Here is a 25,251-nt window from a genome sequence, read left to right on the forward strand (position 1 = left end):
CAGGAGTGCCTGCCCTGGTTCAAGCAGAAGTAGTAAGGCTCTTCCCTGGATTGGGGGCAGTGGACTTGGAAATGCTTCTAGACACTGAGGTGGCCAGAGGAGGTATCCCGAGAGTGGCATCTGGGCAGACCCAGCAGCCTGCGCTACTGTGCTGTCAAGGACATTAACGCGTTTGGCTGGTGGTTGACCCTTTCATCTTCTAAATGGAAGCCTTTCTACTTCTAAGAATTGACTCAGTGTGACTGACCTCCGTCTACCTCTTTCAACAACACACTGACACTTAGGGTCACAGTGCTAAGTCGGACGCCCAGTCGAAAGCGGGGCTTTCAGAATGAGCATTCAGGGGACCAGTGCTCTCCTGCATCAAAGCTCCTTCACATTCTGACCTTGGTGGAGCTTCACCATCTTCCCTGAGCTCACTACCTCCACCTTCAGAGAAGGTCCGGAGAAATGCATGGGCATTGCCTGTTTCCACAGCTAAAAGTGCCGGAGTGAGTACTGGAGTCCACTGCCAGCCCATATTCCACTGCACAGCATATCACACCTTTGATTGTCTTGCAAAGCCCCAGCAGCACCCCCATTTGATCCTCACAGTCCCTCTGTAATACAGGCAGGGCTGGTCTCATGATTTCCATTTACAGAGGGAGAAACGAAAACTCAAGAAGTCGAGTGCAAGGCAGCAGGAACCCTGATAAGGCCCTGTGTCGGCCCGAATCCTGGTCAGTTCTTTCTCCTGCATAGCCGGTTCCCTGTGGGGGCCCCGGGGAGTGTCTGTCCTCACCCGCAGGGAACCAGCTGACTGCCTCCCACGTTTTAGGATGCATTATCTTTCATTGTCTCATGGCAGGGAGAACCCACATCCTCAACTTCATTTCTGGCCTTTGGTGCCTATTGGAATATTCTGGCCTCTTTCTTCTTACTTATATGTATTTCCTTCTAAAATGAGCAGTGTGTGTGTGTGCGTGTGCGTGCGTGTGTGTGTGATTTATTTATTCCTTAAAAGAATGATTTGGCTTTAAGAATGGCAAACATCCATGGGACTGTGTCCCAATCTGCTGGTGCTGGAAGCAGGGTTTGGAATGGGAACAAGCAGTCCCAGTTGTCAAGCGCCTGAGGCACAGAATTCACGGGACACCGGCCTGGGACCCTCTATCAGACAGAGCAATCTGGTGTTTGGCCCCGTTCTCATTCCCCCTCCTTTCTCCCCCCCCCCCCCCCACACACACACAACTGCACCAGCTCCACTCACAGTCATTCTCCAACACGCAGACTTTGTGCCAATGACAGAAACGTCCTCCTTGTATGATTCCTACAAAGCTTCTTATGCCAGGTCTGTGGCATTGCTAGGAAGCACAGAAGGAAAAAAATGACGAAATGCTCTTTTGTCACAAAACTGTACTTAATCTTTTCTTGCATGCCAGGGGCTAAAAAAAAATAAAACTTTTAAAAGACAGAGGAACAGTTTCAATGCTGGGGGAAAGTCAACCCTGCACTCATAAACAGGAAAGTGAGAAGGCTACGCCCAAGAGCCCTGCTCTGTCTGGCCTCGGCCCCCACCCCTGGGCCATGGGGGCAGTCATCCTTACTCAACATCTGTCCAGTACGCCCTCCGGATGGCGGTGCCAGGACTGGGTCTACCTTGTGTCAAAGTGGTGAGTGAGCGAATGAATGAGTGGGTCCACAGTCTCTGTGGAGTGTGCCATCTCTTGTGGAGATGTCTGGAAATCCACACAGCCCAAGCAAATGGCCTCTCTAAAAGATCACGGGTCACATTGAGGCTCCAATGTCATTCACCTGGTGCCCTGACCAGCCCAGCCAGTGGACACTTGAGGAAAGGTAAAAATAATCCAAATTCTCCCTCCATAAGAGCTCCCACAGACTAAGTCTGTCTCTGTCTCACCCCTTTTCCTGTTCTGCCATCATTGGAATTACTTGCAAATCCCACTGTTGTATCCTGTCTGTTACAGAGGGCACTCCCAGAAAACCCAGGCAGAGCACAGGTGAGTGGAAAGAGTCCTGGGGAGTCAGTTTTCTCATCTCTAAAATGGGAATGATAGTTAATAGCTCTGGTCCTGCATACCTCCCTGGGTACCAGTTCCTGCTAAAGCAGTGGTTACAACAGGGATTTAAGAGCCAGACAGAGCTGGTTTCAAATTCCAGGTCTGTCACCTATTATTGTTGTTGTTGTTGACCAGTTACTTAAATTCACTGAGTCCCAGTCCCCTCTTCTGGAAAACAAGAATAACAAAGGTACCTTCTCAGGGCTGTTGAGAGGATTATACCAAACAGTGCTTGTAAAGCACAGATTATGCAGTGCCTGGCTCCTGACACGTACGCAGTCGCTGCTAGCAGTGAGCACTGTTATTCTTATTAATGGACTTAAAAACACTTAGCGAGTCAGAGTGCTGTGGCTACAGTGTATTGCTGAGGCACCGCTCTTTTTCTCTACCTTCCCCAGTGCTGCAGGAAGTATTTGAAATAGCCGGCATGTGCCCCAAGGACATGGACATAAAACCACCATCTGAGAGTTGAATTATAAAATCATGAAGGACCACAGAAGAGAGAAACACATTATCTTAATGACGCACAATGGCCCCCAGGCTCACAGGCCTCCACAGTGGAAGCTGGACAGCATTCACTTACGGACCCATGGGGCCAAGCAGAAGCAGAAGCCAGGTTGGTTGGCAACAGACACGGACCAGGAGAGGTGGTTGAGGGCACCAAACGCCCCCTTAGCAGACCCAGGGGAGACAGGTGGGGGTGGAGGGCATCCCAAGAGAGGGGAAAGGAGCCCCAGGTGTCTCGGCCCAATGTCACGAGCTATTTAAATTGTGAAATCCTGGGAGCAAGAGAAGCTACACCCCAGAGGAAGTGACAACCTGGGGCCCCAGCACTGATCCATACGCTTTTGTCCCTTAGGAGTGTGGTCTGGACGAGTAAGGCAAAGATCAGACTCTCAGCCGTGACCAACTGACCAAGTACCTTCCACCCTGTGAGAGGGGTTTGGGCCAGTCCATGTCCTCACGCACTTTTCTGTCAAATTCCACCCTGAGAAAATGTGTGCTATGAAACAGACAGGTCAAATACTGGGTTACACTCATCTGTTCAAAGACACCTTCTTGCTCACATTCAGCCACAAAGGAACCAGGATCTTAAAGGAACGTTGCTCTGAAAAACAGGGCAGGCTGTCAAGCCTGCACAATCCCTCCATCCAGAGGCAGCCACTGGTTGGCAGGCTCGTGGATTAATTTTAATTTTCTTCTTTACATTTTCCAAATTGTCTATAATAAATATGTATTACTTTTAAGAGCAGAAAATGTAGATCACCAGTGGCCCAACGGATCACAAACCTGAGAAAAGCTTCACTGTGTCCTGCTCATATATTAACCTTTTGTATTGGCAGCTTTACAGCCCGTTTGACCTGTTAGTGTATATGTCTAGTGAAATTCTAAGGTAGTTCTTTACAGGGCTCTGTAGCTTTGTCATTCAGAGTGTATGTATGTTTTAGGGAGTGAAACAGAAGGAGTGAGCTAGGGGTTATGGGAGTGTGGGCTGGGGTAGCTGCGCTTCTTAAATGTATTCCTTACATGAGCAAAAGCATTCATTTCCATTTGCCCAATTTACGTGTGACCTTGTCCCCTTGGAATTTATATAGTTAAAAAAAAAGTGTAAAAACAGAGAGATAATAGAGTAGGAGAAGAATAAGGAATGCAAAACAGAAATGACCCACGCTAGCCACAAAGACAAATGCCCGAATTTCTCAAGGTCACTGTCCAGTCCTTACCTCTAATTGCGGGTGAGGGACAAATGTGTCCTTGTTTCCACAGAGTGAATGCTGCTTCCCGCTTTCCCCAGCCCATCCCTGACTTGCTGACTTAACTGTCCCTTCTCCTCACTGAACACACTTTGTTGCCAGGCTCATTCTTTCCCTGTTAAGTCTTTAGATCTCTGCCCAGACTACTGGCTCCAGGCTGACAAGCCATGTGTCGTGGGGGACTGGATCCAAGAAATAAACAACACTGCACGACACTGGGATACACGGACCCCAAATGGTCCTTGGTCTGGTGCAGAATTCCTCACTCAAAACCCAGCTCTCAATGACCAGCTGTGCTGAGGGATAGAAAAAGATGCAGGCGGCCCTGGCCCTACACCTAAAAGCTCCTGCACAGCCTGGCAAGGGAGACAGGCCCATACAGCTCACCCGCTATTCAGCAAACAATGGAAGTTGTGTGAGAGAGGTATATGCTCCGGGCACTCAAGGGAAGGAGCTTTATAACGTGTGTGTGCATGTGAGTGTGTGTGTGTGTGTGTGTGTGTGTAGGGGGGAGGGTGGGTTAGTTTCACATAACAGGTGGCATCTGGGTAGGATTCCAACACATGGAAATTGGGTGAGAGAAAAATCCCAGGTAGAAAGGCCCAGAGGCTGGGGATGGGGCAACAGGCCACCGCCACAGACAAGGGGCACATCTAGGTGAGGGCAGGGGAGGGGCACAAAGCTGGGGCAGGTGTGAAAGGTCTGGAACCTCACACTAAGGAATCTGGACTTTATCCCACAGATCAATGGCTCTGAGTCTTTAGGATTTCAGCGTCCACTATGAGTTCAAGGAATTTGGGGGACTTACTTAGAACAACTAATGGATTATTTTGCCAAATAAAGCCATTAAAACCAAAACAAAAAAATTCAATGCCAACTACCATTATCATCACTTCATAAAAGGGCATTTTAACATAGTAGAACACAAACCCAGAATGACTGTCCTTCCACCCCCAAAATACAGTTGACACCTTCCTGCTGACAGCACCTGTCCGCTACACTGTCCTTGTTCTCCTTTTCCACAGAGGGAAACTTCCTCATAAACAGGGCTGGAAGCCACAGGTGTGGGGCTGAGCGTTACAGGACAGCTCAGACGAGAGGGTTACAACCATGTGCAGTATCCGAAATGTGATGTTTTGTTTACGGATCCAAAAATTCAAAATGAGGCAAAGTTTGTGAAAGTGCCAGGCTTCTACGAGATCAGACAATTAAGTTCGTGAACTCATCCCAGAAAAAGTGCCACATACCTCATTGCTGAATATCACTACGGTCACCTTTGAAGTACTCCCCTTAGGAAGCTATGCACGGACGCCAGTGCCTCGTCCAACCTTCAAAGCAATTTTGGAACTCTTTTTTTGGAATGGCCATCAGAGCTGTCATCCTATTACCCTTGATGTCCTGAATGTCATCCAAATGTCTTCCTTTCAATATTTACTTTATCTTCGGGTAAAGAGAGAAGTCACTGAGGGCCAGATCAGGTGAGTAGAGGGTGTCCCAATACAGTTGTTTGTTTACTGGCTAAAAACTCCCTCACAGACAGTGCCATGTGAGCTGGTGCATTATCATGATGAAAGAGCCATGAATTGTTGGCGAAAAGTTCTGGTCGTTAACTTTTTCATGCAGCCTTTTCAGCACTTCCAAATAGTAAACTTGGGTAACTATCCCGTTGGTACAAATCATAATGAATAATCCCTGATATCAAAAAAGGTTAGCAACATCCTTGCAACAAGTTTGCGAACTTAATTGTCAGACCTCGTATGACCCCCTCCCCCTCCCCACCATAACCCTGATGGCACCACAGGATGCAGCTGCTCCTGGGGTGGAGGGGAAGCTTCCATGGTCAGATGAGTTGGGAAACACTGAGACCCTTTCAAGTTTATTATTCGTGCATTTATGTTCCCAAGACTTGACTGTGCAAGTGATTCTTGGAGACCACGCTGCACTACGCAATGTTTCCCTGACTCATTTGACTGTGGAAACCCCTTCTCAGCACTGACAGTGTGGGAAACTCCTCACACAGAAGCCAGCAGAGGCTTATTCAGTATTTAGCATGCATGAGGTTAGCGTGGGTGGATTTGAGAACCGCAGCATAAGCACTCAGGAGGCACTGGTAAGGGCTGGTGAAGGAGGGCAACCATGCACCCTTCCGCAAGCAACCACGTGTACCTCAAGGTCGGAGTTGATGGAGGGGACCTCGGAGGAGCTGCTGGAAGACACGCGGGCCCGGATGACCTTAACGGGAGGGTAGGAGGGGGGCTCCTGCGGGGATGCCGCTCCCGTGTTTGTTTGTCCGTCGCCAGGCAGCCTGGTGGCGCTGCAGCCTGCCTGCAAGGTGTGTGGGGAAGGGCGGGCAGGAAGCTTACTTCACTTCTTTACTTTTGAATTGTAAAAGCACTCACCTACTCCAGTGGTCAAAAGGTAGGAAAGGGTGTAGAGTGTAACGCCTACCTCCACCCTCATCCACCAGCCATCCAGTATTCCCCAGAGGCAGCCAGAGCTCACTCTCCTGTGTATCCTTCCAGACAGTCTAAACACATGTGATCAAATGTGCATATATATATATATATATATATATATATATATATATATATATCCACAAATGGTAGCATGTTCTACACTCTTATGCATCTTGCTTTTTTAAAAACTTAATGTGTCTCAGAGATACTATTAAGTCAGATTTTTTTTGGTAGCATTGCATAGGTGCTCACAATCTCCTGATGGGTCTTTAGGGTATTTCCGATCTCTCGCATTTACAATCAACAATGATTGCAAAAGTAAATTATATTGTACAGCTAAAATCTCAGGGTATTTAAAGGATAAATTCCTAGAAGCGGAACTTGGGGGTTAGAGGGTATGTGCATTTGTAATTTGGACAGCTATTGCCAAAAATGCACTCCATAGACGCTTTACAGACTCATACCCTTTCTGCTCTACAGCAGCAGAAAGTGAGCTGGGAAGGTTTAAGGCGGATTATCTGTCTGTCTGTCTATCTATCAATCATCTATAGATCTATCATAATCTTTCTATCTATATTCTATCTATTGTCTGTCAATCTACCATCTATCATTTATCAACTTTCTATCATCTATCTATGTACCTATCATTTCTTTTTATCTATATTCTATCATCTATCCTTCTATCCATTACCTATCAATCATATCTATCATCTATCTATATTCTATTATCTACTATCTATCAAACTTCTATCAACCAAACATCTATCAATCATCTTTCTTTCTATCTACATTCTATCAATTGTCTATCTATCAATCATCTTTCTATTTACATCTATATCTATATCTATATCTAGCTCGGAAGAGAGCTTCCTCCCATAGGGCTCACAGCGGGAGTGGGGAGCAGGGAGGAGGTACTTGCTTAGAGATCCTTGACACTCTGTGGGCTAGGGTTTCAGAGCCACGCAGGATTCCAGTCATTCCACTGACACACTGCAGTGGGAACAACCCACCTTCTGGACCTGTATCTTCCACCAACTAACCATGTGACCTAGGCAGGAAATTAATCCTCCTTCAATCTCATTTCTTAATCTATAAAAGGGGGTAGTAATCCCTGCCTTGCTTCCTTTGAAGTGGTATCACAGGGCTCGGATGTAAGTGTCCCAGACACATGAGAAGAACAGCTACTCATATTGGACCCCAAATCACACAGGGCTTCAGCGTGACTGGAGCATGTCTTCAGTGTAAGTGCATAGTTTCCTGTGAGAGTCAGCTGAACAGGCAGGGCAAGTCTACAAAGGAGACAGAGGCAGTGTCTCTGGGCCACCCCTGGGCAGGGTGGGGGAGGTGGGGGAAGCAGATGGCTCCCAGGCAACAACAATGATAGATTCTACAAATTCCTCAGGGCCTGACCACACCTGAGCGAACAGATAAACTTGAGTTTTCACACACTCCAACCTGTTGATCCCCAGGACCCCACGGCCCCTGACCACTCAGCTCAGCCTGAATCTGGGGTGTACCTCTTGGAAAATCCCTCCTTAGGACTAATGCTCAGGGGTGGGGGCGGGAGGGACCCTGTGGTACCACTTGTTGCCCACTTCCAGGTGGCTGTCCAATCAGGACATATATCAACGCACATGACATATATCTCAGCACAACCCTGCCCACTGGGAAATTCTCATGAAAAAAAGAAAACATTTGCTGACTGAGCTGGCATATGGCAGCACAGAGCGTATGTTCTCTTTATAAAAGCTCAGGTCCCAGAATCAAACAGGCTGTTTGAAACCTATATCTGTAATTTTCTAACTATGGGATCTTGGGCAACTGACTTAATCTTCTCTGCGCCTCAGTTTCAAATAATAATAAAATGATTAATTGTTAATACATAATATTAGGTTGGTGCAAAATAGCGGTTTTTGCAACTTTTTTTAACCTTTTAAACTGCAGTTACTTTTGCACTGACCTAATAATAGTATCTACCTCGTACATTGTTGTGAAAATTTGTGTTAATGATAATTTCAAAAAACAGCCATTTATCAAGTGCTTACTTTGGTGTCAGTGATTATGCCAAGAGGCAGTGTATACAGTGGTCAAGGGCACAGACTCAGGGAGAGACAACTCTGAATCCTGGTTCTACCACTGACAAACTGTGTGACCTTGAGCAAGTTGCTTAACCTCTCTGTACCTCATTTTCCTCATCTGTAAAATGAGGGTAACTACCTCAGGGGTTGGTTGGAGGATTAAAAGAGTTACTATGTAAAGCACTTGGGCCACTACTCTGAGCACTATGACCAGTACAATAAAAATCATGGAAGCATTGGCTGTTAATTATATACTAAGAGCCTGGCAAGTAGTTAGCCCTCAATAAATAGACCATCGTGGGTATGGAGGCTCTAGAGCACAGGGAGGTGGCTTCCTGCCCAGGTTGGAAGGTGGGGCTCCAGGCTTCCGCCTGGGAGCTGTCTCCAAGACACCTGTCGCCCTCTGCTGGACACAGAAGGAAGAGGCCGAGGGCAAGCATTTGCTCAAAAAAAAATCTCAGTGGAAGAGAATGAAAGAGGAACAGCCTCCTCTCGTGGAGTCTGTTCCCCAGCAGGAATCTACTCAGGATTCAAGTACTGGAACGGTTAAAGTGAATGCCAATTTTGCTGTATTATTTTTCAGAAGTTCCATGATTTACAAATGTCTTGTGTAAAGCTTTGGCTGCCAGGGTTCCGTGCTTTCCTCAGGGCCTCCCATCACCCACCCACCTTCCCATCAGAAGGATTTAATGGCTGAAGTGGGCACTTCATTGTGAAAGCATGCTCTGATTCTCCCTGAACCTCACTTACAGCACATACAGGTTACCTGCACCCACTTTCCAAGGAAGAACAACAAAGAATAAAACTTATGTCTCGGGTGCAAACTTTCTCTGAGCATCAGTATGTCCTGCAGGGGTGGTCCCATTGAACTCTGTGTTCCCAACACAGCTATACTGACAGCCTGTGATGTGACACACCAGAGTCTAGGCAAACAAAACGGAAGGAGACAAAGGTTATATCCCAGCAGGAAACAGACAACCAACAAAAGTGAAAGATCCTGCTATGTGCTTTGCAGAGCATTTTAAAAGGTAATAAAGTAAAGTAACACAACAGAGATGGAGGCTATTTTTGAATGGGTGGTTGGGGAAGACCTTTGGAGAAGGTGACATTTTAATTGAAGTCTGAAGAAAAGCCAACCATGTTGGAAAAAAGAAACAACAACAACAAAAAAAACCGAAGGAAGAGCATCTAGGCAGAGGAATGAAGAGAAATCCTATGCCTGGAGGGAGGAGTGAAAAGGGAAGGGAACAGGAGGCAGTCAGGGGGGGAGTTCAGCCTTGACAGGGTCCTGCAAGTCTGTGGAAGGGGTTTCGATTCCATTCTGCTGGAATGGAAAGCCAGAGGAGGGTTTTAAACAAAGGAGAAACAAGATGTAATTTACATTTGTAAGAGACCCTTGCAGATGGAGAGGACGGGACAAAAATAGCAGCGGAGAGGAAAACCAATTCTGTCGCTACTGCATGTATTTAAAAAGCAGTATTTACAAGACTTGAAAATGGATCAGATGGGCATGGGCGCATAGAGAGGGAAAGAGAGGAACTTAGGGTTTGACCAAGTGCACAGAAAATAGTGTCCTTTACTGAGACGAGGAAGATGGGGAGAGGTCTGGGCATGGAAACCCAGAACTCCATTTTGGACACCATAGCAGTGAGATGCCATGTGGTGACGCTGACTAGGCAGCCTGCAGTCAAGACTGGAGTGGAGGGCGAGGAAATGGATGGAGACAAGCACGGGGGAAATCAGCAAGAGCTGGTGTGTACAGCTGTGGCACTAGGGCACTGGAAGAGGATACCAAGAGAAGGTGGCCCTGTTGGGACTGCACTTGGGACCTGGGCATTCTTAATGTCAAGCTCATCAGGAGAAGCTAGCAGAAGTGACAGGGAAAGAAGACCTGTGAGGGTGGCAGCAAAGCCAGGAAATGAAGGCCCCAGAAATCACAAGGAGTTAGTGAGACAGGTTAGTTAGCATGTCGTTAGGTAGACAGGGAGGTCCCTGGTGGAATAAGCAAAAAGCAGCCATATCCTGAAACTCCAGGTTCTGGAATGTCTCCTTCATTCCAGGACAAAGATATGAGAACGTGCCTTGAGGTTAATAAATTCTCTCAAATCCCTTTTGGCCAGACAAAGGAGCAGATGGGAATGGGTTATTTTGTTATTCCCTTCAGGATGGGCAAACAAGACAAACCTGATAGATGAATTCCATTAGAAGGCTCCAGCCCCCTTTCCCCAAGCAGGTGAGGGAAGGTATAAAAAGTAAGAATTTTTGCCTCAGTCACTGGGTACCCCCTCCCGCTCGGGAGCTCTGACCCTTTGCTTTCAATAAACTATCCTCTTTTTAAAACTCTTTGCCTCTCCTGGGTCCGTGTTTCCATTCTTTGGTCTCATGAGACACAATCCCGGCACTCACTCACTCAAAAATCCCCTACATCAAGCATTTGGGGACTCACAGAGAAATATTCCTATATCACTAGTGGCCAAGTGAGCTGAATCTCAACTAGGACAGAAATGACCCCAGGATTTAGCACCCTGGAGGTCACCGGCAACCTGCACAAGAACAGTCTTAGTGGGCCAGTGGGACAACAGAGAGGACTTGTCACCTCACTCCTTCTTTCCTTTAATCCTTTTCCTCCTGAGGGACCCCACATGCAGGCCAGAGCCCTGGGAGACATCTGGAGCCCTCGGTGTCCCTCACCCCCACATCCTCACTCCCCTCAACTCTCTACTTGCCAACTCTCTCCACGCCATCTCTGCTTCTCCATTTGTGCCAGCCTTGGTTCAGTCCATACCACCGCTTTCCTGAACTTACAAGAGACCCTCACTGGCTGCCTTGATTCTAATCTCATCTCCCCCAGTCTGTCCTCCAACATTGCCTGCGTGATGGCTCTAAAATGCATGTCTGATCCTGAGTCTCTAGTACTGAGGCTTCCTAGACTTCTATCACCTCAGGATGATAGCTTCCATGGTGTGACAATCCTACCCTTGCCTCCTCTCTAGCCTTTCATCTCCCAAACTCACCTCCATCTGCCCTGGAGAGCTCCTTCCTCTTTTTCATGCTTCTCTGCCTCCTCCTGTCCATTCTGCAGCTAAAGGGCCACCTCCTCCAGGAAGCCTTCTATGACTACTTGTCACCTTCTGGACCCCTGGCTGTGGCCCATGGCCACTCACCTGCTGCACTGGCTCAATGGTCAGCTCCATGTAGCGACTGATGGCTGCCATTGTCCTTGGTGACTTGCATTGTGGTAGTGTGGTGAGAGGCACCCAATCCAAATTCTTTCAAGCAGAGACAAGGAGACAGAAAGGGGAGGGGAATTCTTAAAGTCAGGAGACATTTTCTAAAAACAAGATCCCATTTTCTTCAAAAGAACCCCCTAAAGTGTTTTTTCTATTATTTTATGGCAGCTCACTTTCTGCTTCCTATAAGATATATCTTATCTCTCTCTTTGAGATCACAGTGGGTCAATGGTTCCCAAACTTTTCTGCACAGTAGAATCACCTGGGCAATTTAAAAAAGAAAATAACTGATGTTTAATTCTCACCCTCCCTCCCCCTGCCAGATATTCTGACTTACTTGGTATGGATGTGACCTGCAGAGTTTAAAAGCCCCATAGATAATTGTAAAGTATGGTCAAGTTTGGGAACTAGTGCAGCAGGTGCGAAATGAATACTTGTGTAAAGCAGTGGTTCTCAAACTGTCGTGTGTAATAGGAGTGCCCAGTGGACTTATTAAAACACTCTGAGTTTAGGATCTGGTAGAGCTGGGTGCAACCTAACAAGTTCCCAGGCGGTGCTGGTCCAAGGACCCCACTTTGAGAACCATTTCTCTAAAGGACTGATGAAGTGATTGCAAAGTCTCAACTTCTTCCCTTCAGAACACTAAGACACACAGGGCTCTCTTTAAATATTTTAGCTCCCTTTTGGGAATATTTCATAATAAATTTTAGAATGGATGAAAATAACCTCCCATTGGAACCTTCATGGGAACTTGGATCTTTGGTCCAAGCACCTATATAAATCCCTTTTACCTTGGCCATACCCACCACTATCTTCTATTTTATTAACTCAGTCAGGTTACATATTAATTTATGCAGTATGTAAAATTAAATATTACATATATGTATAAAATGTGTACATATATGTATATGTATACATATATACATACACTCTTGTGAGTATGTGTGTATATATGTATGTAAATCACTAAATAGCGTAAGTGGACATTTGACTATTGATCTACATTGCTGAAAACATATTAAAGTTCATTAAGTAATCAAAAAACTTTTACAATATATGTTGTAACTGGGAAAATGGAAGATCCTATTTGTTCAGGACATCCCTACTGTTGGGCATGAATAGTGGTTTTCTAAAGTGACCAGCTGGCCACGTTCAGAGGGACCCCAGGCCCCCAGGCCTGGCCCTGGTGAGAGCCCGCCTCTGCTCCTTCTGAGCGCAAACACCGGTGGGACTAGCAGTTCCCCAGCCAGTGAGACCTGCCTCATTCCTCGCCTCCTGGTTGTCTTCTTTCTCTGCGCAGGTCAGAAGGGCTTGGGTGTCGGTGCTCTCTCTGGCTTCCGAAGGAAATCCCAAGGCCCGCCTCATCTTGCTCTTCATCACCCAGGAAAGGAAGATGATCTGAGACGTGGAACTAAGGTCCAAGGAAGTGGAACGCTTCAGCTGCCCAGTGCTGCCCTGGGCTCTGACCCGAGGCCCCACCCTCTGCGCTCCCTCCCCAGGTCGGGGAGCTCATTTGAGGACAGGGCCAGGTCTCTACACTTTCCCCACAAGGGTCCAGCACCCAGCAAGAGCCTGCTTCTAACGAACACCTAGGAAATACGTGGTAAACACAAGCATGTTGGAAAACAGCTTCCTTGAAGGGCTTGGCTTACAGGTACAACCTGTAGTGGGTTGACAGCGGCCCCCACCTCACCCCCCCACCCCGCATTTACATCCAGTTGGAACCTCAAAATGCACAACTCAAAAATTAGTTAAGATCACCTGAAGCTGAACAATAATGAATGCCAACTGTAATCTTATATATATATGTGTATGTATATGTTTGTATGTATATGGTTACAGGAAGCGGAGTACAGCATTAGGAATAGAGACAGTGGAAATGTAATGGCTGTGTGCGATGTCAGAGGGGTAGTGGATGGGGGGCGGGGGTTCACACAGTGTGGGGGATATAAATGATAAACGTCTAAGTATTGCTTTGTCTTGTGCACCTGAAACTAATAAAATTATGTATAAAAAAAATTAGTTAAGATGAGGTCATAGTGGATTGGGGTGGACCCTAACTCCCACAACAGGAGGCCTTATAAGAGGAGAGGATACACAAAGGTACACAAAGGGAAGAAGGCCATGTGAAGACTGGAGGCAGAAATTAAAATTATGCTCATAAGCCGAGGAACACCAGGAGCCAGCAGACGCTGGAGAGACAAGGAAAGAATCTCCTGGAGAGCCTTCGGAGCCAGGGTGGCCCGGCCTGGACTTCGCACCGCTGGCCTCCAGAGTTGAGAGAATACATTTCCGTTGTTTAAGCCATCAGGTTTGTGGCCGTTTGTTATGGCAGCCCTAGCAAACTAACACAGTACATGAGAAAATCAGTTTCTGAACTATTTATGCTAAATCCACAGGTTTTTCACACACACACACACACACACACACACACACACACACCATCTCCACCCATCACTGTCTAAGCTTAGCTTGCCCTTGAGGTCCTTATGCCAAGGTCACCAGGGTCTCAGCACATCAGGCCACAGCCCCGGGGAACCAGGAAGATGCTCATAATCACTGATGAAGGGCAGCCCTTGTCCACTTTTCTCTCTGCTTTCCCAACCCAGCCTCCAGGACCAAAGAGAAGAGAGGGAATGATTACCCCTGCACAGCAGGTCAGCTTGCAAAGCCCTTTCCCAGCCTGTGAGAAAGGCAAGGCAAAGATGAGGAAAACAGGTTCCTAAAGGGCAGGGACCAACCCCACCCGGGAGCGGAACTGAGACTGGAAGCTAGCTCTTCTGATCCCAGGGCCAGGACTTTTACAATCCCTTTTGCTGTCTCACAGAGCTCCACCCAACATATAATTATTCTCATTTAAAAAAAAAAAAGGAAACAAAACAAAACGCACATTGCCATTGTGTTGGCCTGCCCCAGGTTTCAAACCGCCTTCCTGGCCACTGGGAGAGAGTTCCATCTAGGAAGAGGGAAGGGGGGCATGGCAGGGGCAGGGAGATGAGAAACAGGCGGTCAAGCCCTGCTGGGCCTGGGTGGATACAGCGAGGTCCAGCGCAGCACTGCCGAGGGAGGTCAGGAACCAGGGAGTGGCCCGCAGCAGGTAGTCAGGCCGCCGGTCATGGGCCACGATGGCTGAGGCGTACAGGAGGCCAGCCAGGGCGAACAGGAGCCGGGTCCACAGGTGGATGAAGGGAAACGTCTTACCACGGCACTGGGCAGAGAGGAGAAAGCTGGGGCAGGGACGGACACTGCTACCCCCAACCCCCAGAGCTAAGACCCAGGGCCTGGTAGCAGAGCAGGTGGGAGGGCAAACTCTCTGCCCAAGACAAATCCCTAAGGGTGCTACTTCTGTTGGGCTTCCGGCTTTTGCGCAAGCTACTGCCCTTGCCTGGTGAACTCCTACTCATCCCTCAAATCCTGGCTTAAACTCAACTCTGGGAAACCATCCGTTCCCACTTCCACACTAAGCAGAGCGAAGTAACTCCCTCTCCTGCGTCCCATCACACCTGACACGTCCCTGTACTGGAGCACCTTTCCCCCTGATCATGACTTAGCTCCTTACGCATCTGTCTGCCTGATGGACAGAGGGCTCCTAAGAGCAGGGCTGAGGTCCCCATCTTGGTACCCCTGGCACCCAGTACTGGGCAGGGGCTTGTGACAGTCAGCTGGGAGGACATGAGGGAGACTGAATTATGGCGAGCTAAGGCCAGACAAGGAAGTCAGGAAAATTAGACGTAACATTCTGGAAATTTTGAAACCAGTGGGATATTTTTGGAGAATGAGTAATAGAAATATTGATTTTTTTAAAAGGAAACATGCAATGCTTATATGTAAGTACCCTTTATAGGTATAAAGTCATTTTATATATATACCTCATGTATACACAAATACTATATATTTCTAATTATATATAATTACATAGTATAAATTAATACATATATTATAACTTAATTTGCTCATTAGATGACATAGAGACATACAGGCCTTGGCTAGGCAACAGAAAAAATTCAGGGTAAAAGCTTGTTGGGGCTGATTTTCCTCATTTTTATTTAACTCTTGAAAGGATTCCTCAGGAGTGTTGCATGTCCCTCTGCATCTCTCCTAGCCTGGTTCCTGGGCCTCCCTGTTTCCGACCCACCATCCCCTCAGTACAGACAGCACCCAGTGGAGGGGACCCAGAGGCTGAGGGTGGGGACAGCACCCCTTCCCGCCTCACACAGCCCAGGCAGCGGCTCCCCCAGTCAGCACAGCTCTGGTGAGGAGCCCCTGGGAGGGTCCTCCAGCCTGCCCGCCCACATTTCACAAAGGACACTGGTGGCCAGAGATGGGAGGTGACTTGCAGAGCTGGGCTAGGACCTGGGCCCTCCTGCCTCTTGTCTCTGTTGCTGATCAGCCCTGCTCACTCACATGCCAACCCATTCACGGTGCCCACTGAATGCAAAACTCAGTCTCTTTGCAGGCTCAGTTCCAGGGCCTGTAGGGCTCTATTTGCCTACAGTGCTGGGTGCACAGGAGGTGCTCAGTGACTGCTTGAAGAATGGAACTGGCATGGTGACTCGCAATGTGGCAGGAATTTCTCCAGCACATGAGGGCCTTGTCTAGCAGGTGAGGACAGAAGCTGGGAGGACACCCAGCCTGGTGGCTGCCTGGCACATCCCCGCTGGGGGCTGGGATGCCTCAGACAGCTCCTGCAGCAGTGACGACTCCCACTATTGTCAGCACAACGCCTGACGGTCAGTCTGGATTTCACTGTCCATGCAATGACATGCTCCTAGAAGAATGGAAACTTCTCCCTCCAAAGCCACTCAGCCATTCCACTTACTCCTCAGCAACCCCACCAGGGGTAAATTGGAAGCAGCTTCCTAGAACACCCCAAATCCTGCTGGGTTTCTCCCTAATAAGGGGACCTGACCTCTGGGCTCTCCTTTATGGGACCAGAGATACTCAGGCCCGGCAGCCCCCCAGCTGAATCCCAATGCAATCACTTATCTTCCTGCCACATGGCCATCAGGCTTGAATGCCTTTGGTGTTGGGAAGCCCACTACCTCCTATGGCAGGAATAACAATACTGACTGCTCTCAACAGGCCATGCACCTGCAAAGTGCCTAACCCATGAATGGGAAATGCCCCCTGCCCCATCACCTCTTCCCAGTCTTGGTCTTGGTTCTATTCTCCGAGACTGCAGAGAACGAGGCTGCTCTTTCTGCCCCAAGACAGCCCTTCTGATTCCTGCATCCATGAGCTTCCTTTTGCCCAGGCCAGCTTAAGTCACTCATTAACAGGTGTTTGCTGGCACCTACCATGGGCAGGTCCCAAGCACCTGGAATACAGTGGGGAATAAAACAGTGGGGAATACAGTGGGGGAAAAGGCCACTGCTCTCTCAGTGGTGACGTTCCTCTATCTTGTTGCCAAGATTACAACTTGGTAAATAACTGCAGGAGCTAATTTCGGGTTGTGACAAAGGCTATAAAGGAATGAAGCAGAGTGAGTGACAGTGATGAGGCTGGCCTGGGCTGTTGTAGGTGGGGAGGTGCTATGGGTTGAACTGTGACCCCCCCCCCAAAAAAAGATGTTAAAGTCCCAACCCCAGAGCCTGTGAATGTGACCTTATTTGGAACTAGGGTCTTTGCAGATGATAGTTAAGATGAGGCCATTAGGGGGCCCTAATCCATATGACTGTGTCCTTATAAACAGGGGCAAGATGGACACAGGAACGCTCACGTGAGAATGCCACGTGAACAATGGAGCTATGCTGTCACCTGCCAAGGAACTACCAGAGGCCTGGAAGGCCTAGAACAGATCCTCCCCAAGCACCTTCAGAGGGAACGTGGCCATGCTGACGCCTCGATATTAGACTGCTGGCCTCCAGGACTTAGAGATAGTACATTTCTGTTGTTCAAAGTTTGTGGTACTTTGTGATGGCAGCACTAGGAGGAACTAATATGGGTGGTCAGGGCACTGCAGCAGTTCCTTCAAAGGCCTTCATGTGACCAGCTTCCCAGCCCCCATGCCACCTGGAGACCTGTCCCAGGGGTCACTGAATGGACAGCAGTGCTCCCTCCTCTCCCCTCCTTGATCTGGAGGTTGCACCTCTGTTGATGAGACCCCATGGCCCATGAGGTTTCTGGCCATAACCATAGGCTGCAGCTTCCTACAAGTGATCAACTGAGCACCTGCCATTCCCAAAACCTGTTCTCCTGGAACTGCTATTAAATGATGCTTTTGGGCAAGCGATTTTTTTTTTTAGACCCAATGATAGGCCCATTACATTTCTGGAGTTATTCGCAGCCATTATTCCCTCAGCAAGGCCCTCCTTTAAGAGCAGTTTTCACACATCCACGGTATCTTACTCTTCTGCAGGCATTTTCCTGTCTCGGTGGCTTTTCCTGTGCGCTCTCCTCTTTCCCTCATCTCTGCCTCCTCAAATCCCACCTTCCCCTCAGAGCCAACCTGAGGCCTCCCCAGCACCCACCTACCAGGCAGCATAAACAGTTTTCACCCTCACACATTTGAATACTGTAGGAGCATTTTCTCCCTCTTCAAAAACCCCAAATATTTGATTCTATTTTCCCAGTGTCTTCCATGAGACTGGGAGCTTCCCAAGGGTAAGCACGGCATCTCAAGTCATGTCTATATCCCCACACCAGGGACTGGCCAACGCAGGGCTTCCCTCACCTCAGACGCTCAGAAGGTATCTCCCAATAAGATGCTCTCGAATACACAGAACCCCAGCAGCTACATGATTCTGTCCTCTAAAACCTTCTCATTCCCTGTGGGCTACTTATTGGTCCAACCCCAGTGGCTTTTTCCTGAGAGCCTGCTTTTCATTTGCTACACAAAATGGAGAGAATGCAGTGGACTCTGCAGTAAGAGGCCTCAGCACTTGCCCTGGGCCAGGTGCCCACGCCCCCCACCTCCACCCCGCCCTCGCCATGGGGTGACACCACCCCTCTGCTCTGAGCTTCAACAATGCCCCCAGATGGCCTAAGACAGTGCCCCACAGTCCAGCCCCGAGCCCAGCCTCACGATTCTGGAGAGTGGGGGGATCCGGGAAGCGCAGGAGCCAAAGGCCGCAATGCCACCCAGCAGATAGCCGAGGATTTCCGTATTGTCCTGTGGGAACAGGTGATACACTCAGTACCCCAAGGAGACGACCATGCATCCCAGACCAGTCCTTTTCTGCTTTTAGCAGGTTCCTCCCAACAAAGACAAGGCCTAACCCTGCCCCGCCCACACACACCTGAGGTGTTTGTTGGGACTGTGAGGAGGGAAGGGACCTGCACTCCCCCACGTTATACCCCCAACCCCCAGCTGGCTCAGCCTCACCTGCAGCACACTTCCCAGCAGCCTCCGCTGTGGCCCTTGGATGGGGCCTGAAGCCTTCGGGACAGCAGCCCAGAGAGCCCAGCCCGGGCCCAGGCTCAGGGGCAGGGCCAGGGCAAATATGCTGGCCCTGAGCCGCCGCCTCCTCTTCCTGTCCTGGGAGCCCTGACCTGCAACACACACCAAAGTCCCACACAGCTCCTGGGATCTGGAGGAACTTGACAGGCAGCTGCTGGGAAGAACGGGTGTCCACCCAGCCCCTGTGCCAGACCAGGTCCTCCCCACCGGTCAAGGCCCTGTGGTCGTGCCCCCCACACTTCTGCCATGACGGCGCTCTTCTCCTATCTCAGCCCTCTCACAGCATTTGATGTTTCAAGGCAGGGCGCCATCATCCCTTATCATAAGTACCTGTGCGCACAGCATCGCCGCTCCTACTCTGGAAGCCCCTGAGGGCAGCCAGTGTGCCCTGGCAGTTTCTACAATCTCCTCAGAGCCTGGCACAGGGCAGAACCGTCACAAACTTGGTGATTGTATCAGTGAGTGAACACGTTTGCGCCAGCGTGCCAAAACCGGGAGCGGGACACGGAGCACCATCTTTGAAAGTCTCCTTGAAATAGAAGATACTCCTCCGAACAATCCTAATCAGAACAATTCTCCTCGGGGTAGCATTGAGCAGCTGAGTTAATTACCCCACCGATGCAAGCGTTTCCTGTTTGGACAAGGTCCAAGCCTATTCCTGCCCCTTTTCAAGAAAGCTCCCATCCCACACACCTGACTTCTCATCCTATCTCGGTCACTTCCTGCTCTGCCCATGCCCACTCCTGGTATCCATTTCAAGAAGCTGTGAGGCTTTGTTCGGCCACCCCAGACGTGCCCACTGACATCATGCCGCCAAGCCGGGCACCATCCCTCTTCTTGGCGTTTGCCCACGCTGTTCTTTTCACCTGGAATCCCCGAAGCTGCAGTCCCAATTCCAATGCCACAGCCTTCCCTGACACCCGCAGCCCCTTCTGTCCTCTGGTGGCCCTCCTCACTGGCAGTTCTAAGGACTGTTTAGGGCCCTGTCTCCCTCCTCTGGCTGAGGTCAGGGAGCTCGTTCATTCTGTGCCAGGCAGGGCCCAGCCCGGGGCAGGAGGGACCATGAGTGAGCACTCAGCATGCTAATGAATGAGTAGGGGAATGAAGACAGGAACAGATGGCCACACACTCACCCGAATTAGACTTGGGGTTGGAGCCACAGGCTGGGAAGAGAATGAACACAAAGTTCACCAAGTCAACAGCTGCTAGGTAGGCACCAGTGAAAATCTGGGAGCAAATGGAAATAGAGTTGGTGTTCAAACCTTTTTCAGCAACTACAGCACCTGTCATCCCGGATCTCCTCTACCACGTGTCCCACTGATAATAGTGCTTCCAGGGATGACTCCCAACCCCAAGAAAGGTTGAGATCATGTCCATTTGACTTTTGAGGAGATGGGGGTGCTTAAATGACTAATCTCGAGGAATGAAGCTGCCCATTGGTAGAGACAGCACAGGCCCCCAGCCCTCCACTTCCTATTTCACACTCTCTCCACTGCATGGTGTAATCTCTGCTGTGTAACTTTGGCCCAGTCACTGACCTTCTCTGGGCCTGTTTCCTCATCTGTAAAACAGATAATAACAGTGTCTCCCTCACCATTCAGCACATTACATGAGCCAATACATGGAGAATGCTTAGACTAGCACCCGGAGGAAAGTAAAACGCACCCATTTATAAATGCATGAGCTACTAGGGTAGTGTGATTCCTGCTAAGAGCATGTGCTCTGGGATTTGCATCCTCACACCACTACTTAGTAGAGGCTAACCTTAGAGAAGTTATTTAACCTCGCTATGCCTCAGTGCCACATGTGTAAAACAGGGATAATGAGAGCACCCATGTCACAAGATGACTTGGGGATTAGATGAGTTAATACATGAAAAGCCCTCAGTGTCAAGTAGGTAGTTAATTATTTAACAAATGTCAACTATTACTATTGGACTCATTATATTCCATCAGCTAATGAGAATGGGCAGGTGATCTCTTTCTGAGGCCAGACTACTCCAAGCAGGGTCTACAACTCTCCCAATCTGTGTCCCGACCACTAGGCTACCCTCCTACTCCTTCCTGTCTACCTGGGTAGGCACAAGGCCAGGTCCAGCCCCTAAGCAGTGGCCCTGCAATGGAGCCTACAGAGTTTCCTTGGGATACATGTTTAGGGATAGGCCCCTCCTACACAGGTTTGTTTGAGGGCCTAGACTTTGGGAAAACTTAAAACTGCTTTTCACTCACCCGAAAGCCCTCATCACCACCTGGGAAAGGATCCAGACACTGCTGCATGAGCTGGGGCTGGGCCCCTGGCTCTAAAAACAATTAACACCAACAACCACTATTTACTGAGCATTTAATATGTGCCAGCTGCTGTTTTAAGTGATGGGGATATGGTACTAAATATATATATATATATATATATATATATATATATATATATATGCACATATATATATATTCTTGTCCGTGTGAAGCTGGCATTCTAGTAGGGGTTAACTACAATAAGCAAGAAACATATACTCAGTACACAAAGTGGAAGGTGCGTTAGAGGGTAAGCTGTGGAAAAAACAGAGCAGGATGAGGCGGTCTGAAGAGCCCATGTTGGAGGTAAACAGGTGGGCAGGGGAGGCCTTATTGAGAAGGTGGCTTCTGAGCAGAGTTGAAGGACGTGGGCAGTGAGCCATGTGGCTGTCAGGGCAAGAACACTGGAGGGGGGCAGAAAGACCAGCAAGGGCACAGGCCCTGAGGCGAACTGCGCCTTACATGGGAAGGGACTAAGACGGACGCACCTGGATGGTGAGCTGTCTGGCCAGTACCGCCCCGACCGTGTCACACAGGCTGGTCAGGAGGCAGCACGCAGCACACAGCGCTGACTGGTCCTGTCCAGATTTCTTTGCACATCTCAGATAGAGAAGTCTGCGGGGACAGAAAGGGACGGAACATGGGAGCTGTGAGTTTGGGCTCCCAAAGCAGGTGTCTGAAAAGGGCAATTGTGGCTGTGTGTCCTTATGAAGCAGTTTCTACCCCAGGTATTCAGCGGGTATTTTTGAACTTAGTTTACAGACAGGAAAAGAAAGGATCAAAAGGCTCCCAGCCTGGGGCAGGAAACAGACCAGCCTATCTAATGAAGAGGAATTTCTTTCCTCCTACAAATCTGGGCCACTCAAGTTCATGACCACCTTTCAGTGCTGACAAACTAGCTGTCAGGTTTTATTTTATGAAAGGAAACAGGAGGGTTATAAAAATAACCCAATCACTGCAGTTTACTGTAGAGCAGAATTAACTGCCTAAATTTAAACAGGCAAATTGTTTCTTTGAAATTAAAGTGAAATCTTTCTAATCCACCCCTGTAATGGAGTGGCCAGTCTTCTACTGGCCCATATCAAAGTTGATTTCATTTTGGATACACGTTCTTTACAGACAGGGAGAGCAAAACTCTTGAAGATGCCAGGCACTTTGGGCTGACTTCCACCAGTGCCCCGCCCCCCATGGCTTGCTGGCTTCTAGCCCTTCTCCATACACCCAGGAACAAGCTCAGAAAGGCAGAAGCGATCTTGGAAGAACTTTGTTCTAGATGTTTCCCTGCTACCTTTCTATGGAGAAACCAAGATACAGTTGCAGCTGTGGTTTCATTTCCTTTACCCCACAGGGTAGTACTCACTCTACATTGATAGGACCTTTCATTCTGAGCATCAGCCCTTGGGCATCACGGATGAGGATGGAAGGCTGTTGGGTTCCTCCTAAACATCCCCTGACCTGCTAGAGGAAGCTCAGAGTACAAACATCAACCTTTAATTTGGGCCCCGGGCTCCTGAAACCAATTCAAAGCCAAGCAGTGAAGGTTCTAAATGAGGGACTCTCTGAGTTGGACCCAGATTAGAAATAATTTATCTCAACTGTTCCACTTGAAAGTGGAGAAAGCTGAGGCTTACGGTGAAAGAGGAGTTAATGATGGACCTTCTGACTTCATGTGTGGAAGCTTCGCTCTGTACCCTGTTGCTCTGAGCCATTACCCATCTTTCAGGGGCAGGGATGCCATAGTGACCCTAACCCAGCCTACACACAGCTTGGAGGAGATACAATCCCCAAGGACAAATGAGATTCAGGGATGGTGAAATCCTTAAAACCAACGGTGTGTCCACACCTAAGGCAGGGTGAGAAAGCGGACTCTGCTCCCAGACTAACTGGCTGGGCATTCTCGAGTTATTTATCCTCTCCAAACCTTGGTTCCAAGTCAGTAAAATGTCTACTAATGCAGACCTCAGAGGGTAGCTGTGACGAACAAACGAGATAGTGCATGTAGAGGGCCTCATTTTCCATCCTCTGGTCTGGCTAGTTTAATTCTCACAAACCTGCCCCTTTCTGATAGGATCTGGGGTTTTGGTTCCATTCACTCTGGCAAGTTAGTTAACCTCTCGGAACCGCGATTTCCTGATCTAAATAAGGTGATAACAGCCCCTACCTCCTGGAGTTGTAGCAGGGAGTCAATGAGTTAATGAATGCAACAGTAAGCCCACAGTAAATGCTCTAAGTGTCTTTATTCCTATTGCAGTGACTGGGTACTGAGGCTGCAGAATCTCTGAAACACTACCAAACGCCTCAGGGGAATGTCCATCAAGTGTCTAAGGGGAGCTGGCACCAGCCTTCCTGGGGGTTGCTGGTCTTTTCTCCTCTGCCAGGGAATATCTGGGTGGCAGCATCCTTCCAAGCTTGGGAAAGGGTGGCTGAAGACCTGGAGGTCACCTTTAGCCAGACTTCACCCTTAGAACCCAGGTTATGGTGATCAGCTGTCAAAACCGCTCCAGGTGCTGGAAACACCCAGGGCAAATTCTGTGGCCAGAGTCAGATCATCCCTTCCCCATTTCCTAGCTAAGAGGGCCTTGGGACATAGAGACCAGAAACATTGTGAGACTTGTCCTAGGTCTTTGCCCTCTGCCAAGGGTTGGTGACAGAACTAGAGCAATAAGAACGATGTTTAATGAGCACTTATTAAGCCCTTTAGCGGTACTCATTTAATCCTCCCTTCCATCCTATGAGTTACCATCCCATTTACGTGAGCAAAACGAGGCCGAGGGTTTATAGCTTACCCAGCTCACACCGCGAACTAATGGGGAAAAGCTGACACCAGATCCCAGGGCTGGCGGCTTCCAGTCCCGGGCCCTGACCACTGTATCACCCAGCCTCCTCCTGCTGGCCCACGGCCCAGCCTCCCTGTGCGTGGAATCCGGTAAAAGTATCGACTTCAGTCTACGGCGAAACGTTAGTTTCGATCCTGCAACTGTGCTGCCTTCTGCATCGTCCCTTTCTGCCCCCTTCCCTCTAGGTTTCCCACAGGGAGTTAGCCGGCGAGGGAGTGAGTTCCCATTCCCCCCGCGGCCGACCCGCCCCCACCCCGGCGCCGCCAGGTCCCGGGCCCCATTACAGCGCGTGGGCGGCGATCCAGCAGGAGGAGGCGCAGATCCACAGGCCGAAGGAGATGCAGACGCGGTGGCGGGCGAAGCAGCGGTCCAGGTAGCCCCAGTCCCAAAGCGCGGGCGATGGATCGGGGGTGGGCGCCTCCCCCATGGCAGGCTCGCCTCCGCCGACCAGTGTTGGAGCCACCCGCGTGGCCAGGGACCCGCGCGCAGCTTCCCCCGGCCGCAGAAGCTGTGGGCGCTACCGCCCCGCGCCCCCTTCTCTGGGTTCGGCTCTGTCGCGGCGGCCCAGCGGAGCGTCCCGGCCGCGCGCGGGAAATGGGTGCGCCCAGCTCTGCGGTCCTGGGCGCTGGCAGCTGCGGCCAAGACTCGAGGTTAAAGTTTCCGGGACCGCGCAGCTGCCCTCCCCTCGCGCTATTGTCGGGGGTCCGCGGACGAGAGGCCGCCCCCCAGCGGCGGGAGCCGCGAGCTGCCTGGGCACAAAGGCTGCAGCCCCGGCCCCCGCCCCCTTGACAGCTGCAGAGGCACTGCCCCAGCCGACCCACTTCGTTGTCACCCACCTCCCCAGACCCGGTGGCCGGAGAGGAATCCAGTGATCTGTCGGGTCACTTTAAGGCACTTTGTCCGCTCATCAATCCACCACATTTTTTGAGCCAAACAATACGTACTTTGCGTCTGGCGAAGCGCTTGGGTGCCGGGGATCCCGAGGTGAGTGGGGCTCGGTCCTGTTGGTCACAAGGGTACAATACAAAGGCGTGTTAGGAGGCCACGAAGGATAAGACAAACGCGCTGGTAAGCAATCCCCTTACCTCTTCTCACTCTTTTCTGAGGCGGGACCGGCGCCCTCCGCCACTCAGTCAGCCAAGCCTGGCT

General features: G+C 49.6%; 1 protein-coding gene across 18 annotated transcripts in view; it reads right to left on the reverse strand.

Moving 5' to 3' along the window:
- The window catches only part of TMEM44 (transmembrane protein 44), a 43,240-nt gene extending 18,289 nt beyond the window's left edge, over positions 1-24,951 (reverse strand). For 4 of the 18 annotated variants that reach the window (XR_002136650.3, XR_016019696.1, XR_016019697.1 and 1 more), the window contains exons 1-9: positions 24,387-24,947; positions 21,754-21,880; positions 20,111-20,204; positions 18,903-19,069; positions 18,603-18,689; positions 14,616-14,786; positions 12,839-12,976; positions 11,513-11,617; positions 5,981-6,139 (exon numbers count right to left, since the gene is read on the reverse strand). Coding sequence is in view for 6 of the 18 variants with exons in the window: in XM_019723345.3 (XP_019578904.2) it covers positions 5,981-6,139; positions 11,513-11,617; positions 12,839-12,976; positions 14,616-14,786; positions 18,603-18,689; positions 18,903-19,069; positions 20,111-20,204; positions 21,754-21,880; positions 24,387-24,529 (1,191 nt within the window). In the remaining 12 variants the exon portion in view is untranslated. Of the gene's footprint in view, positions 1-1,249; positions 3,282-5,061; positions 5,255-5,980; positions 6,140-11,512; positions 11,618-12,838; positions 12,977-14,615; positions 14,787-18,602; positions 18,690-18,902; positions 19,070-20,110; positions 20,205-21,753; positions 21,881-22,625; positions 24,279-24,386 lie in introns of those variants that run through there. The other 14 variants (XR_016019699.1, XR_016019698.1, XM_019723353.3 and 11 more) reach the window with 9 other exon arrangements.
- Positions 24,952-25,251: the final 300 nt, after the last annotated feature.

The sequence above is a fragment of the Rhinolophus sinicus genome, chromosome 17 (assembly GCF_057876585.1).
Source record: "Rhinolophus sinicus isolate RSI-liver-muscle chromosome 17, RSI-T2T, whole genome shotgun sequence".
Taxonomy (NCBI): Eukaryota; Metazoa; Chordata; class Mammalia; order Chiroptera; family Rhinolophidae; genus Rhinolophus; species Rhinolophus sinicus.